The 15,081-nt window shown below is 57.4% G+C and overlaps 1 protein-coding gene across 1 annotated transcript in view; it reads right to left on the bottom strand.

Moving 5' to 3' along the window:
• KLF13 (KLF transcription factor 13) overlaps positions 1-11,178 on the bottom strand; it is a 43,090-nt gene extending 31,912 nt beyond the window's left edge. Inside the window, exon 1 of the mRNA XM_005896349.2 lies at positions 10,082-11,178. Within this exon, the coding sequence (XP_005896411.2) occupies positions 10,082-10,682 (601 nt within the window). The 5' untranslated portion in view covers positions 10,683-11,178. The remainder of the gene's footprint in view (positions 1-10,081) is intronic.
• Between the last annotated feature and the right edge of the window lie 3,903 nt (positions 11,179-15,081).

The raw sequence follows: 15,081 nt of genomic DNA, 5'->3' as shown, positions 1-15,081 counted from the left end.
TTTGGCGGGAGGCTGACCACATTCACACACATAAGCATGCACAGCACATGCACACATGCATGTCAGTGTCTATCTCCCAAGGCCCCGTGCAGAACTGAACACATGATGAGAGGAGCTGAACATGGAAGAAGTTAAAACAACTGGGTCACAAGTTAGGGAGACAATTAAGGGAAGGGAGATCAATACTGACGTTTCTCAAAGGCTCAAGTGAGTGAACTGAAGGCTGATGCCACCTGTCCAAAGCAGGATGTGAGCAGGTAACACCCAGTCCAGTGTTCAGGAAGGAGAGCCTATCAAAGAAATCAACCCTGAATATTCATTGGAAGGACTGATGCTGAAAAGCTGAAGTTCCAATACTTCGGCCACCTGATGTGAAGAGTCAACCCTGATGCTGGGAAAGACTGAAGGCAGAAGGAGAAGGGAACGAGAGGATGAGATGGCTGGATGGAATCATCGATTCAATGAACATGAGTTTAAGCAAACTCTGGGAGATGGTGAAGGACAGGGAAGCCTGGCATGCTGCAGTCCATGGGGGGTCGCAGAGAGTAAAACACAGCAACTGAACAACAACAAAGAAGACGAGGCTGAATTTCCAGCAAACCCCAGAGGCCTGATGGTAACTCAGGGCAACCACCTCGATCACCAACACAACAGCTATCACCAATACAACAGCACCACGCCTGTGCAGTGAATGCTCAGGCCCCACCCGGAAGAGGACTCAGAGAAAACACTGAATGATATTTCATGATCATAAAAGATGGCATCCTGCAAAGTCCTTCAGACTATCCCAGGGAATACCCTGGTGCCTTAGGCCAAACAACAAGGCAACGTTATTATTTTTTATATTTTAGCTGCTCCGTGAGGCTTGTGGGATCTTAGTTCCCTGATCTGGGATTGAACCTGCAACCCCTGCAGTGGAAGTGCACAGCCATAACCACTGAGATGTCAGGGAATTCCAAAGGCCACAGGATTTGCAGGCAAGCGGCCCAAAGGGGTTCTCTAGAAAAGACAAGGAAACCTGAGTAACGGCCCTGAGCATCCAGGGCTGCAGGAGCGGGAGTCTCGAGAGGTCCTCCTGACCCTGCACTCCCTATCCTCGGGGACAAAAATGACAACTGATGAACAAACATGGGGAAGTCCTTCCAGAATGGGAACTGGGCGAGACCTCAGTGATGGATGGAGATCTGCCTGAGCCCCGCTTGCCTGCCCCACAGTGCTCACTCCCAGTGGGAGAGGATCACCCACGATCAGTGGGCAAACCAGAGTGACCCGAAGGGGGAAGGAGGACAAAGGGCAGAAGTCAGGGAAGCAGGCAGGGCCCCTAAGTGGCCAGACCGCCTATCACTCACCATACAGCTTAGATTAGTATCAGTGGCAACTGTGTAATGAATCCACACTTACTATCTCTCCCCCTAGTGAAAACCTGTAAGGTTCGTTACTCTAAGATGCTAACCCCCCAGCTCCCAGACCCTCCCCCCATCTCAGACGAACAGCTCAGCTGGCCAAAGGCCCAGGCAAAACACCACTGTCCGCCAAGGACATGCCTGGGCCTCCCAGGCCCTGGTCGGCCCCTTCTGGCGGCTGAGTGCTGAGGTTTGTGTGTACCTTTTATGGTTCCTCTCTGTTTCCCAACACTTTCTTGCAAAAACCTCCACTCTTGATCTGCCATTAACTTTAGCTTCTTCCTCTAGCCCCCAAACACTTTATCTTTTTTATTTAGTGAAAGTGTGTTAGTTGCTCAGTTGTGTCCGACTCTGAGATCCCATGAACTGTAGCCCACCAGGCTCATCTGTCTATGGTATTTCCCAGGCAAGAATACTAGAGTGGGCTGCCATTTCCTTCTCCATTTTTAAAGTGAGTGTTAATATACTAAAAGAGTTAAAAACAAATGAGCTCAGAAAAGGAATGTACAGGGGAAGGAAGTTCCTGTCCTGCTCCCATCGGAGGAGGATGACCTCCAACTTAACCCAAGGGTGTAAGGAGCCCCGTCCTGGGCCCCAGACCCCCTGCCAGGCTGCCTAGCTGTCACCCTGCTGGGGCCCCAGGTGGGAGCCAGGAAGCCCCCCAGCTCCTAAGCCCCCTCCCTCTCCCACACCTGTGCTTCTTTCCAGCTGGCGCGTCTGCAGGACATGGGCCTTGCCAGAAGCTCCTTCCGAGACAGGACCCAGCACAGGCCAAGCCTCATACCCCCCAGTGAGTGACTGCCAATTTGGGCCCCAAACTATTTCTTGCAAAGCGCTTTCTCTGGCTCCAGGAGGCAGGCCTGTGCTCAGGGACCATAGGCCACCCACCTGTGCGGGACAGGCTACGGCACAGGGACACTTAATCCAAGCCTCAAGTCTCAGCACTTTTCCAAACAGGTCACCTTGGGACAGACTGGCTGATGGCCACGGAGGGCGGCCAAGTTCCTGGTTAGCAAGTGTTTTTGCGTGATGAACTTGAGAAAAGGAGAACAATCAACAGATTACTCCCACCCCCACTCCCTCTGCATACAGTAAAAACCTGGAGTGTGGCTCCCCAATCCATGCTGCAGGTTCAGAATGATGTCATGCAGATGCCACACTGGGCCAGGCTGCCCTCACTGTACACACAAGGCCCATGGTGAACAGGGAGGACACCCACCCCATCCACCGCACTGGGCCAGGCCGCCCCCCCCACTGCACACACAAGGCCCACGGTGAATGGGGAGGATGCCCTGCCCCACCTGACTCAGTGGGGACAGGGAGCAGGTGGAGGACACGGGACAGCCAGGCCACCAGAGGACCAAGGAGTGCTGTCTCCCCTCCAGGGCCCACTCACCCCCTGCAGAGCCTCCTTGCTGGAAAAAGGCTGGGGGCGGGTGTGGGCCCCGACGTGTAAAACAGACAACCGGGACCAGAAGTCATGGGTTCCATAGAAACAGGTTCCATGGAAACACGCTGCAGGCTGGGATACTCAGGCCAGCTACAAGGGACAGAATACCTTGTAAATGGCAGAACTTGGGGTTGGGTGAGGGGTTCTCCTGTCCTACACTAAGTGCCTCATGTTAGATCACTGCCCTCAGAGTAAAAACTCAAGAGGTACAGCCTCCATTGTCTTGGCCCAGGGCAGGGACCGAGTCCTCTGAGCCCAGTGCTCAGCTCCAGGTGACTCTGTCCTCTCCACCCGCTTCCAGTCACACAGGAGCAGGTGCTCCTGACTTAACTAACAAGTTTATTCCCATCTTGACAGGACACTGACTTCCAACTTGGGGCTGTAAAAGGAACGGAAAGCAGGCTCAGGAGTGTGGACTTAGATCCAGATTTGGGTTTTTTCTGGAAAGTATGTCAAGACCTACTAGGACATTAAGGGTGCCATGGACTGCAGGACCCGCCCACCCAGGTCTGGGAGACGGGTCACTATGGGCACAGAGCCGGGTGTGGGTGTGCTGACCGTGAAGAACACACCCATGACCACCTCCTAAACCGTGACAAAGACCATCCAGAAACATCTGATTCAACCTAACATTAGGGGACTCTCGAGTTGTCCTCTGACTTTAAAAAAGACTTCCAACAACACACCTGAAAAACCAGCACTGGTCCAGGCAAGGAGGCTGGGGGATGCACAGAAGCCAGGCAGGTGGACCGGGCAGCAGGGGCTGAGTGCAGGTGAGCAGACAGCACCCCAGCATGGCACCTGGCTCCACGCACGACCAGCGGGACCCTCTGACAAGCCACGGTCTCAGAGTGGTTCTTATTGTTGAGAGCAGGACATTCCTGTAGAGTGGGGCAGCTTGGCAAACACCCCTTCATTTGCAATACAGCACCGCATGTCCCCCTCTGGGGCACCAGCACGACCTGTGCTATAGTTTTTACCAAAGATGGTTTACATGGTATCTGATCATGAGAAAAACGATGAAACAAGTGCAGATGGAGGGATTTTTCTGCAAGGCAACTGGCCTGGGTCCTAAAATGCCAATGAACCAAAGACCCAATGATGCGGAGAGGTGGTGTGCTTTCAGACTGAGGGATGCTGAAGAATGAGGACAACCAAATGTAATGTGTGATTAACCACATCCTGGCTCTTGTGTGGGCCACCTGGGGAGGGGTTGGTTATCAGGGAAACTGAATATGGACTGTATGTTACATAGTAAATAGTATTTTGAGAGGCAAAGAAGGTAGAAAATATAATATTTAGAGAGAGGAGGCGGGAAGGAGGGAAGAAAGACTTTTTTTAAACTGGGAGAGAATATTAACTACCGACTAGGAGAATATATGGAGAAGGCAATGGCACCACACTCCAGTACTCTTGCCTGGAAAATCCCATGGACGGAGGAGCCTGGTAGGCTGCAGTCCATGGGGTCGCTAAGAGTCGGGCAGGACTGAGCGACTTCATTTTCACTTTTCGCTTTCATGCATTGGAGAAGTAAATGGCAACCCACTCAAGTGTTCTTGCCTGGAGAATCCCAGGGACGGGGGAGCCTAGTGGGCTTCTATCTGTGGGGTCGCACAGAGTCAGACACGACTGAAGCGACTTAGCAGTAGCAGCAGCAGGAGAATATATGAAAGTACACTGTACCATCACTTAATGTTTCAGAAGTAATAAGGACTTGTGGGGGAAGCAGTGTGCAAGGGGCACATGGGCTTCTGACACCCTGAGGCCCTGCTCACCCGCCATCCCCAGGTTCACATGGGCGCAGCCGTCACACACGCAGACATACTCTGGAGCGGGGCTGCCTGGCATAGGTCCCAGCTCCACCCTCACCTGCTCTGCAACCTCCGGCATATTTCTTAACCAGTCTGAGCCTGGCTGTCCTTTAAAAAGCAATAGCGATGGCAATGCCTGTTCCATAGGGTCCTATTGCAAATGGAAGGCCTGGCCCCTGGCGAGCAGTGTAGATATGCTGGACACAACCTGAGAGCTGAGTGTGTCATTCTACAGGTTTTTTATTTTGAAAACTCTTTTCACTGCCTTCTTTCAGCCCAAACCAGACACACCTTAACTATGCCCTGAAAGCTCCAGACCTCTGTTGGGAAGATCAGGTGTCACGGGGCACAGACCCTTGGGATGGCATGGCTTCTGCAGACACCCCAGGTCTGTCTGCTCTAGTGCTGTGGGGTTTGTGGGGTTTCTCAAGTTATGCATTTAAACACATTACTACTACATGTGAATAAGCCTTTGGTTTCCTTTCTCCCAGGCTTTTAGCCACCAGCAGTGCATCTCAGCCTTGCCCTTCTGACGCACTACATCCAGGAGTTAGACAACCACCGGCATTCGAAGTCATGTTGGGGCAGACAGGCCCTGAGAGCCAGGGGTCCCCACGAGCCCCCTTCAATGAGTGGACTTGGCAGCAGCAACTGCTCTGAAGGGGGACTCCCCTAACCCTGTTGGTTCCAGAGGCCACACACAGACAGGGCCTCTGATTAAGTAAAACCTGGTTCTACCAGCCACTCACATGGAAGTGGATATGTGTGTGGGGGTGGGGTTGGGGGGGGTTCCAGTCTGCTTTTAGGCAGGGAAGTGGGGAGCAAATAGCTCACATGACACTCCCCCACCAGTGCAGGCTGTGCTGGGCAGCCCACGGGGCATACCTCACTGCAGCGGGGGCTGAGCACCAGCGGGTAAGCCATGTCAGGATAGCAGGACGGCTGGTCGTGAGGCATGGCTAACACAGCTTTGTTGAGGTTGCTTCAAAAAATGTTCTCGATGTGATGCTTTCACATGTACAAAAGGAGAACTGGAAGAAGTTTTGTTTTTTTAGAAAAAAAGAAAGGGCAGCCAGCAATATAGCAGGACCCTTAGCCCTGGGGTCTTTTGGTCTGTTTCCTTTCAAAACATAACCTGTCCTTTAAGTCAACAGAGTAGTTCCACCACACATGCGCCACCTATGCTGTCACTAATACCGCTAAGTCTTGATCCCCCACAAATGCCAGGTGGACACAAAGACACACACTAGAGTCCCCTGCTACATGGTTTCCAACAGCAAACAGATGAGAAAAGCAGCACAGCTGTGCCTGCAGTAAGAGGCTGGGTGACTGAGAGTACCGCCGCATAGCTGCACACTGGAGTATGAGGCAGCCAGGAAAAAGAATGAAGCTGCCTCCCTAAGCAAACACACAGGACAAAAGCCTTGACTGGATGTGTTCTGTGGATCCTACATGTGTGTTTTCAAATCACCTACTCCGTGGATAAACATGCATGTGTATATACACAAAAATGCATTAAAAGAGTCTGGAAAGAAATGTATCTATAACAAGAGTAACAGTGGCTAGCTGGGGGAGGGGAGGGCTCATGAATTCTGCCTGTACACTTCTGCATTGTTTGAAGAGTTTCACAACCAGGCCGACTGGCAGGCTAGGACTGTGGGGGAGCAGGGGCGGGAGATACTGGCCTGGCTGTGGCCCAGACAAAGTGCTGGCCCTCTGCCAGCGTGGCTTGCTCTGGGTGAAGGAGATCCTGGCAGCCACCCTCCACGCTGACAGGCTGCCTTCCCAACACAGCTGCCTGGGGAGCACCTGCCAGGGGTCTAGGCAGGCAGTGTGCTTGGAATACCACGTTCTAACGCCAGAGCTCAAGTCAGGGGAGAGTTAGGAATAAATCCTGGCCCCTGTTACGGCCCTGGGGATCAAATCCCTTGTTCAGGGGGTCAAGATAAATTTTAAACAAACCCTGCCCCAAGTGATCACAGGAAATGGCTGAGACAATGCAACCTTCTCTACTTTCCATCCCACACAGGCCAGGTGAGCAGGAGCAACTAACTCTGGGACTGCAGGAGGCGGGGCTGGATCCACCTTTCTAGCCAGGCCCCCCAGACCTGCTGAGATGGCCCAGCCCAGGGTGCAACGAGAGGTTCTGGCTGCTGGCGCTGGAGGGCGAATAGGGTACAAAGGTTATCTGAAAACAATTGTTTGTGAGAACCCACAGGGAAGAATGGATCCAGGATGTGTCTGCGAAGAAAGCCTGGGCCCACTCTGCCTGAGCTCCACCAAGCCCAGCAGGCAGGAACCCTTCCATGTGGGACTTTGCCAGGTAGAGGGGCTTGGGGGTGTCCTCAGAGGGATCCAGTGCTTCCCTTCTCCAAGTCCTTGAATTTTCAAATCAAAGCCCTTCAGACTCCAAGAAAATCTGCTCCTGGTTTAGGGAGTCCCCAGAGTGAGGTTAAGCAAACTTCCCAGGTCTGGGCTGGGAAGTTATGATCAACAGTAAGGGGATTCAGTTGCAAAGATGATCGTGTGTTTTGTTCTAGCATGCGCATGCTCTAACACCAGTTACCTAAAGGTGACAGCAGGTCATCAGTCCTGAGGATGACCAGTGGGGAATGTAACAGGGGACCACACTGCCACACAGCTAACTGCGGCTCTTTCCATGCAGCTGGTCAGGGTGGTGGTGGGAAATCGAAGTCAAAGCTGACCTTAGGACCTCCCAAAGGATTTTCACATATGCACACCCGTTTCCTGCAGACCTTCCAGGTGGTCAAGGAGGCATGGAAATCAGTCCCTAGGCAAAGCAAGCTTCCAACTGCCTCCTTGGCTAAAGTCATATTGGTATTCACGCCCCCCACCATACAATCACTATTGTTAGGGCGTCCCAACAGTTTGAAAGGCCTAGCATAACCTGAGTCACTGCCTGCAGAGACCCTCCCCACCAGAACACTCTGGGAGCCCACAAACCAGGGTCTGCCTCCTGGGTCTTCGCAAATCGCCTCTGAGTCAGCCCCTGCAGCCAGCTTGCCTAGCCTCTCCCTTCTGTGGGCTGCCCCTATGCCCTCTATGATCACCAGTTACTTATGCTCTGCACACCTGGGCTCAGGCTTCCTGAAGGTGCCCTGGGCCACAGGTAGGTCCTTAGTTCATAAGCAGATGCATCTGGAGGGATCCCTTAAATTGCAGTCAGCATCTGGGACCTAGGAACCTACATTTCTAAAGGCCCCAGGGGACCCTGTGCACTCCTGACTTGGAGATCTGCTCTGGAGGCAGAGATTCGAGTTTCTGCACACCTGGAAGGCGGGGCCGGCTCCCTGCTCTAAGAATGAACAGACTAGCACATTGCAGGCCAAAGAATGGATTCATCCTGTTCTGGCTTCCAGGCACCACGGAGAGGCTGGCTTCCGCCCCACTGCGAAGGCGCGGGTTCCCAGCGCCCCTGCCCTAAACATCTAGCCATCTTGCCCCGTGCCGCGTAGGGCACAGGCAGCCTGGCTCAGGGGCCTGAGGTAATCCGGAAGGCAGCCCCAGCCGGAGGCCCGGGCGAGCCCCGCCCCGGGGCCGATCCCTCCGAAATTCGCGAATCTGGCTACCGGATGCTGCCGGGTTGGGAAAGAGAGAGAAGTCGCTCAATCGTATCCGACTGTTTGCGACCCCATGGACTGTAGCTGACCAGGCTCCTCCGTCCATGGGATTTTCCAGACAAGAATACTGGAGTGGGTTGCCATTTCCTTCTCCAGGGGATCTTCCCGATCCAGGGATCGAACCCGGGTCTCCCGCACTGCAGGCAGACTCTTTACCGGGTTGGGAGGCCACAGTAACACAGGATTCAGAAAGCTTTTCCAATACAGTCCCCTGCTCGGTACTGGCCTGGCTCTCAACCGAGTGCTCAATTCCAGCCACAAACCAAACGCGGCCCCGCTACTAGGGGACGGGGTCCACCTGGCTCAGAATCCAGCGTGGCCCCTCCCCCACGACCACACCCACTCTTGCAACAACGTCCCCACCCCGGAGTCCACACAACCCGAATTCTGACTCAGCCTAGAAATGGCCCCACCTTCACCCGCGACCCCACCACCTGCCAAGCGGTTTGAGCGGTCATAGCGCGGGACCAGAAATGCGGGGCCGGCGTGGGGGGTGCAGTTCGTGAGATACGAGGTTCCTAACACCTGCAGACCGTGGGGCGGTTCATTTGCAAATTTATCGGGAGAAAAAGCTTTTCAGCTCTAGATCCTTGAAAACTGCGGCTTTTAAATTAGTCATTTAATCAGCTTGTGAACTGTTTGACAAATGAGACGCCTCAACTTTTGAAACAAGGTTAATCGTATGAGAGTTTTGAACCGGTCCCCAAAGTGGAAGACTTGTGTCCAGAAGAGTTCGCGCGGGCTCAGAGGAAATACACAATTCTTTAAACCAAACTGGGAGAGAAAGCATGCCATCCATTGAAAGGTTGTTTCCACTTTTGTGTTTAAAGACAGAAAACCACTACAGAGGAATCTACGACAAAGTCCTGGGCCCGCGAGAGGAAAATGCTGCCCTAGGGTGGGGGCGGGCGGCGGTCCGGGGCTCCTAGAATGTCGGCTCCCGCCACCCGCCCCCGTGCAGGTGCTGCCCGCCCGCATCCGGCCCCCGCAGGTGAGAGCGAGGCCGCGAGGAAGGCGGCACAGATCCGCGGCCAGAAGGCAGTGCGCTCCTTTCGGGAGACAGCGCCGCGGCCCCAAGGAGCCCCTCGGGTCCGGCGCGCCCCCGCCGGCCGGATGGGCGGGGCTCCCACAAAGAGCCCCGGACGAGGACCCGGGACCGCCCCCCGCGTCGGCACCCTCTGGCTCCGGTTTCGACAAATTAAACCTTAGAGCGCTGGAAAAATTACAGGAAGAGGAGAGCGAAGAATGTGCCGAGTGGCTGGAGAAAGCCCTGTCCCCGCGTGAACTTCGCCCGCCGCGCGCCCGAGCCGGGCCCGCCCCTGCTGAGCGCGCGCCCGACCGACGGGGGAGGGGCCAGGAGAGGACACCCGCTCCCCGCGGCTCCCGGGCGTCCGGGCCGCCAATCTCCCCGGGTGCCACCAGTGACCCCCATCCAGCTCGCCCGCACCTGCCCGCGCGCCCCCGGGCCTGGGCGGGGTACCCGCCCCCGGGCCAGATGACGACACTCGCCCCCGCGGCCCCGCCCGAGCGCGCCGGAGGAGGGGGCGTGCCCGGCGGGGGCGCGGTCGCCGGGCGGGTGCCGGCTCCCAGCGCACGGACCCGCCTCGCGCGGCGCGCAGGGTTGCCCGCAGCCCGGAGCCACGGGGAAAGAGGCGAGGCCCCGACTGTTCCCGGCCTGATCGCCCTCGCACCCAGCTGGTGGCTCCGGGGGCGTGGCCGGGCCACTAGTACTGCCCCCGGGTCGCTTGCTCGGGGCTCCCGGGCCGCCCCACTGACCTGTGTGAGTTCTCAGGTGCGCCTTGAGGTGCGAGGATTTCCCGTAAACTTTCTCGCAGCCCGCGTAGTGGCACTTGTGCTTTCTCTGCGGGGACTCGAGGTCGGTGCGACTTCGGCCCCGCCGGCCCCTTTGTCTGAAGCCGGGCTCGCCGCTCCCCGCGGGCCCCGGCTCTCGCTCGGGCTCCAGCCCCGCCTCGGGTTCGGGCTCGGGCTCGGGCTCGGGCTCGCTCCACGCCGGGCTGAGGGGCGCGGCCGCCGCGCCACTGGCGCCGGGGGAGGCGGGCTCGGGGGCGGGTGGCGGCGCGGGCGGCAGGCGGCAGGGGGTCCTCGCCTTCCGGGCCGCGGCGCCTTCTCTGCGCTCCGCCGGGGCGGGCGCCGGCGCTTGCTGGTTAAGGTCCGCTAGGATCCGCGCCACCACGAAGAGCGAGGCACTGTCCTTGCCGTCGCGGCGTTCTTCGACGCGGGGCAGCGTGGCGGCGACAGTGGCCGCGCCCTCGGGTCCGGGCTCCGGCCCCTCCCGCGGCCCGTGCACGACCGCGCGGTTCGACATGGACACGAGGCACTCGGCGGCGAAGTGGTCCACATAGGCGGCGGCTGCCATGCTGCGGGATCCAGCCGGCGGACGGGCGGCACTGCTGGTTGCTGCGAGTCGTCAGCGGCGCATCCGCACCCACGGCCTCCGGAGAGCGGGCGGGGGGCGGGGGCGAGGCGCGCCCTCTCCGCGGGCTGGGCTAGGCGCGCAGCCGCCTCTGCCGTCACCCGCGCGGCTCCGCGTCTGCTAGGCGCCCGCCCGGCTGGGCTCCGAAGAGTGAACGCATGGGGGGCGCGGGCGAGTGGGATCCCCGCGCAACGTCAGGGGCGGCCTATCCTAAGGATGCCGAGCGGCGACGTTAGGGACAACCGCGCCAAGTCGCGGCCGCAGCCTCGCCGCGCATTGTGGCAGGCGGGACAGCAGCCGTGCGCGCCGCGGCTCGGTGTGGGCGGCCCGGCCCCGGGGGTGGGCGGGGCCGGGGCCACATCTGGACCCGACGTCAGCCCCCAGCCACATCCTGGCGGCGCAGGTTACAGGCGGCGGTGGCGGCGGCGGGGAGCCGCGCACGCGGAGGGGGCGGGGATCCCGGAGCGCGCACCGGCGGGATGGAGCGGTCGCGCGCCCGCCTCTGGGGAAGGGGCGTGGCTGAGGACAAGGACTGGCGCCATTGGTTCGCGGGTACAAGGCCCGGCCAATCCTCACAGTGAGAGACTCCCACTCGGCCTAGGGGCCTGCGCGTGCCAATGGGCGTGCCCCCTTGGCGGCGGGAGGAGGGGCGGAAATTAGAGCTGTGAGCCGGGCACGCTGACGCACCACGTCCGAGGGCGGCAGGCCGGGGCGTGGCCGCGCGGTCGCTCCCCCACCCCTCAGCGGCTGGGACCTCGCGGGGTATTTTCCTGCTGGAGCTTTTGTACGGTGACAGCTTTGAACCCCGGCGCGGAGGCGAGCGCTCAGGAGGGCGCCCCTTTGTCCCTCCCGCCCCGCCTCTGCCGTGCGCCGGGTGGGCGCACCCTGCGGGGCTCGCCTCCGCTTCTCCCTTTCCCCTCCCGAGTGAGGTGCCCAGCGAGGAGGCGTGTCCGCTCCGGCCAGCTCGGAACAACCCCGCCGCACCCCGCCGAAGCTGGGTTCCTGGGCGGCCGCGCCCCGAGACTCGGGCCGCTCGCCCGCTGCAAGCTCCTCCCCTGCCGAGCCTGGTGCTTGGCGCGGCCCAGCAGGGAGCGGGGTCTCGGGTGGGGCAGGGGATGCACTGACGGGAGGCACCCGGAGCTCTCGATCGTCCCGGGCAGCCGGGAACTGGGCCCGGCCCCACTGCCCTTGAGCCTGGGTCAACCGGAGGCGGACTGGCACCAGGCTGGTGGTTAGCCTGGCAGCGTGGGTGACGTGCCCACCGCGTCCCATGCTCGCAGGAGTGAACTACGTGCCGGGGCGCTGGCGCCGCTGCTCATGGAACGCGGGGCCCCTTCCTCTGGCTCCCCTCCCCGGGCCCGCTGCCAACTTCTCCCGGCTGCCCCTCTCCCTCCCGGCGGGGGAGGCTTCCGACGCCACCGACTGCGCGGGCCCCGCCCACCCGCTGCCGGGCCTCGCCGAGGAAACGCTCCCTGCCCTGCCCCGCCCACTTGCCCTTGGCTCTCCCCGGCGCCCTCACCCTCGCTGTCTCCGAGACCACCCCACCGCCCTTCTCCAGGCCTAGGCCATCAGCCTAGAGGTTAGAGGCTGAAGCCGAGCGCAGCAAGCCCCTGGCCCGGAGAGACCGGCCGGGGTCTGCAGCCCTTAATGGACATTCAAACGTGTTAGCTGCCCGCGCGGGGAGAGTGGAAGGAGGGCAGCCCAGGCACTGGATCCCTCGAACCAGAGAAGAGGGGTGGTTGGGACAGTGTCGTCCTGCGCACAAAATTAAGAGCAGCCATTTCACACCAAATTATCTTGAGGCCTGGGTAGAAAAAACTTTCCAGGTCACCAAGGACAAACGCATTTTGGGTTGCATGTTGTGGTGACCTGTAAACTGGTGTGGACGTCTGGGTGCCCTGGGAACCCTGGGAACCGTGACTAAAACCCTAAAGTTCCAGCAGCTCACTGGTGGGCGACCCCTGGGAAGACCACACAGTGTGCTCTGCCGGGGTGGGGCTCTGTACTGGCCTATTGGGTCAGACTCCTCCTCTAAGAGGGTCTCCTACTGGCAGGAAATAATCTCTCTTCTCCCAGCCAACTTGTGTTGATGACATTTAAGAGATTTGTGTTCTGACCAAATAATGATTCAGAATGTTCCTGCAGTCTCACCACATGTCACAATCAGTCACTTCATTTAGGATGGGGCTGGCCGGGTGCTGACTTACCAGCCATCCACCCCACTCCCCACTCCCTCCAGCAAGCAGGATTCTGCTCAATCTCCAAGGTACCACTAGCTCCATGACCCCTCCTTGACACACTCCAGCCTGGGCACACCCTGGCAGGCCTCTTAGGAGTAGGCACCCTTCTAGGCGTTGGGCTACAAGTGACCATCCTCTGTTCTGGGTGACGGACATAGGGCTGGGTCAAGGGTCCTCCTCAGGTACACACACCCCACCCCCATCCACAGCCCAGAACAGTCCCAGGTCTCTGCATGGATGCAGCCTCCCTGAGTGTTTGGGCTGCACTCTCAGAGCATCCTGGGGGGCAAAACTCACACCCTAGGCCTGCTTCTCAGGCCTTTAACGGTTGTTCATAGAAGGGGGTTCTGGGGCCCAGCAACCCTCATCCCAGCCCCACATGGGAGTGTCTTCCAGATACATACATTCTCTTCCTCAGGGGAAAATCTCACCATAACCGCTGGCCTGTGTTATTTTTGCTTCATAAGATTTTGACAGATATGGCTTCTGTATGTCTGAGGGTGGGTGGGGATCAAGTGTCAGATGGAAGGAATGGAATAAACAAAAACAGGAGCTGCCGGAGACCGAGGTTCAATCTCTGGGTGGGAAGATCCCCTGGAGGAGGAAATGGCAACCCACTCCAGTATTCTTGCCTGGAAAATCTCATGGCCAGAGGAGCCTGGTGGGGTATATGGTCCATGGGGTCGCAAAGAGTCATACACGACTGAGCACACAATTCAGGAAAGATCAGCCCAGAGCAAGTGAATGGGGATGTGTCTGGAGAGTGGAGAGGCTGGGCTGGAAAGGGGGCTGAGGTTTCCACTGGAGATGGCAGATGGATGGTGTGTGTTGACTCTGACTTGTAGAACCTCCTTTCACAGCAGTGTTTACCTGTTGTTAGAAAGAAACTGGCAAGAATAGGGCAAGCAAGGGAACAAGTAACTGCAACACAGTTGTTGAAGCTAGAATACTATACAGACCTGAGACAATGAAGTCTTGAAATGGTAGCGGGGTGGGATAGGGTGTGGGGAGCCAAGAAAAAAAACTCTGGAGTCCCCAAAAGGTCCACCAATGGATGGCACTAGGCACCTCTGGATGGGGGTTTGAATGGGGGCTAAGATAGTAATTGGCTGAAAGTCTGCGAGAGTTGGTTATGGACAGGGAGGCCTGCTGTGATGCAGTTCATGGGGTTGCAACGAGTCGGACACGACTGAGTGACTGAACTGAACTGAATTGCTTAAGAAGCACCCAGACTGTCTCAGCAGATCTATGCTGCCTTCCCCATCCTGACCAAAGATGGGATGTCTGTCATCTAAAGAAGGTTAAAGGGTACTTCCCTGGTGGTACAGCAGTTAAAACTCTGTGCTTCCAATACTGGGGTCATGGGTTCAATCCCTGTTAAGGGAACTAAGATTCCACATGCAGCTCAGCATGGTCAAATTAAAATAATAATAATAATATAAATAAGGTAAATGGAAGCATCTTGGGATGAGAGATACCATGCACAGGGCAGAGGTGCCATAATAGGAACAGAGGAGTTAAATGAACCTGTAGATATTAGATGCTGAGACCATGTTCCAGCTTCCCTTCTGGGTTTTCAGAACGCGGGCAGCCAAGAGGCTAGAAGGGTCTTTCCTGGGGCATTAAAGCAGGCCAAGGGGAACACCTTAGTTTCCTTACATATGCAGCTGCCCAGTGGAACCACCCACCAGACCACACTCCAGGGAAGGCTGCACTTCCCGAGCCCCCACAGATACAGAACCTCTAGTCCAGCTTTCACAGGTGGCCAGAGCTGATCAAACATCTCAGGAAATCCTGTGTCATGAAATCTAAAGCCCCAATAGATTTTTTAACAGCAACTTGGAGGAAACAGAGACTGTGCAGAGAGAAGTACACAGCAATGTAACCATCAATCGAAGTCATGTCGTCAGAGTAACTAAAGAAACTACAGCAACCCATGAAGGGAGGCCATGTATAAAGAAATTTTTGGTGAGCAAACAAAAAGTGTTCATGGAAATTTGAAGTAGTGGAAATAAAGGGCTTCCCAGGTGGCTCAGTGATAAAGAATCTGCCTGCCAGTGCAGGAGACACAGGTTTGATCCCTGGATCAGGAAGATTCCCTG

This window comes from Bos mutus, chromosome 21 (assembly GCF_027580195.1).
Source record: "Bos mutus isolate GX-2022 chromosome 21, NWIPB_WYAK_1.1, whole genome shotgun sequence".
NCBI lineage: Eukaryota > Metazoa > Chordata > Mammalia > Artiodactyla > Bovidae > Bos > Bos mutus.
Note: the sequence above shows the minus strand (reverse complement) of the source record. Positions and strands in the feature narration are given on the sequence as shown.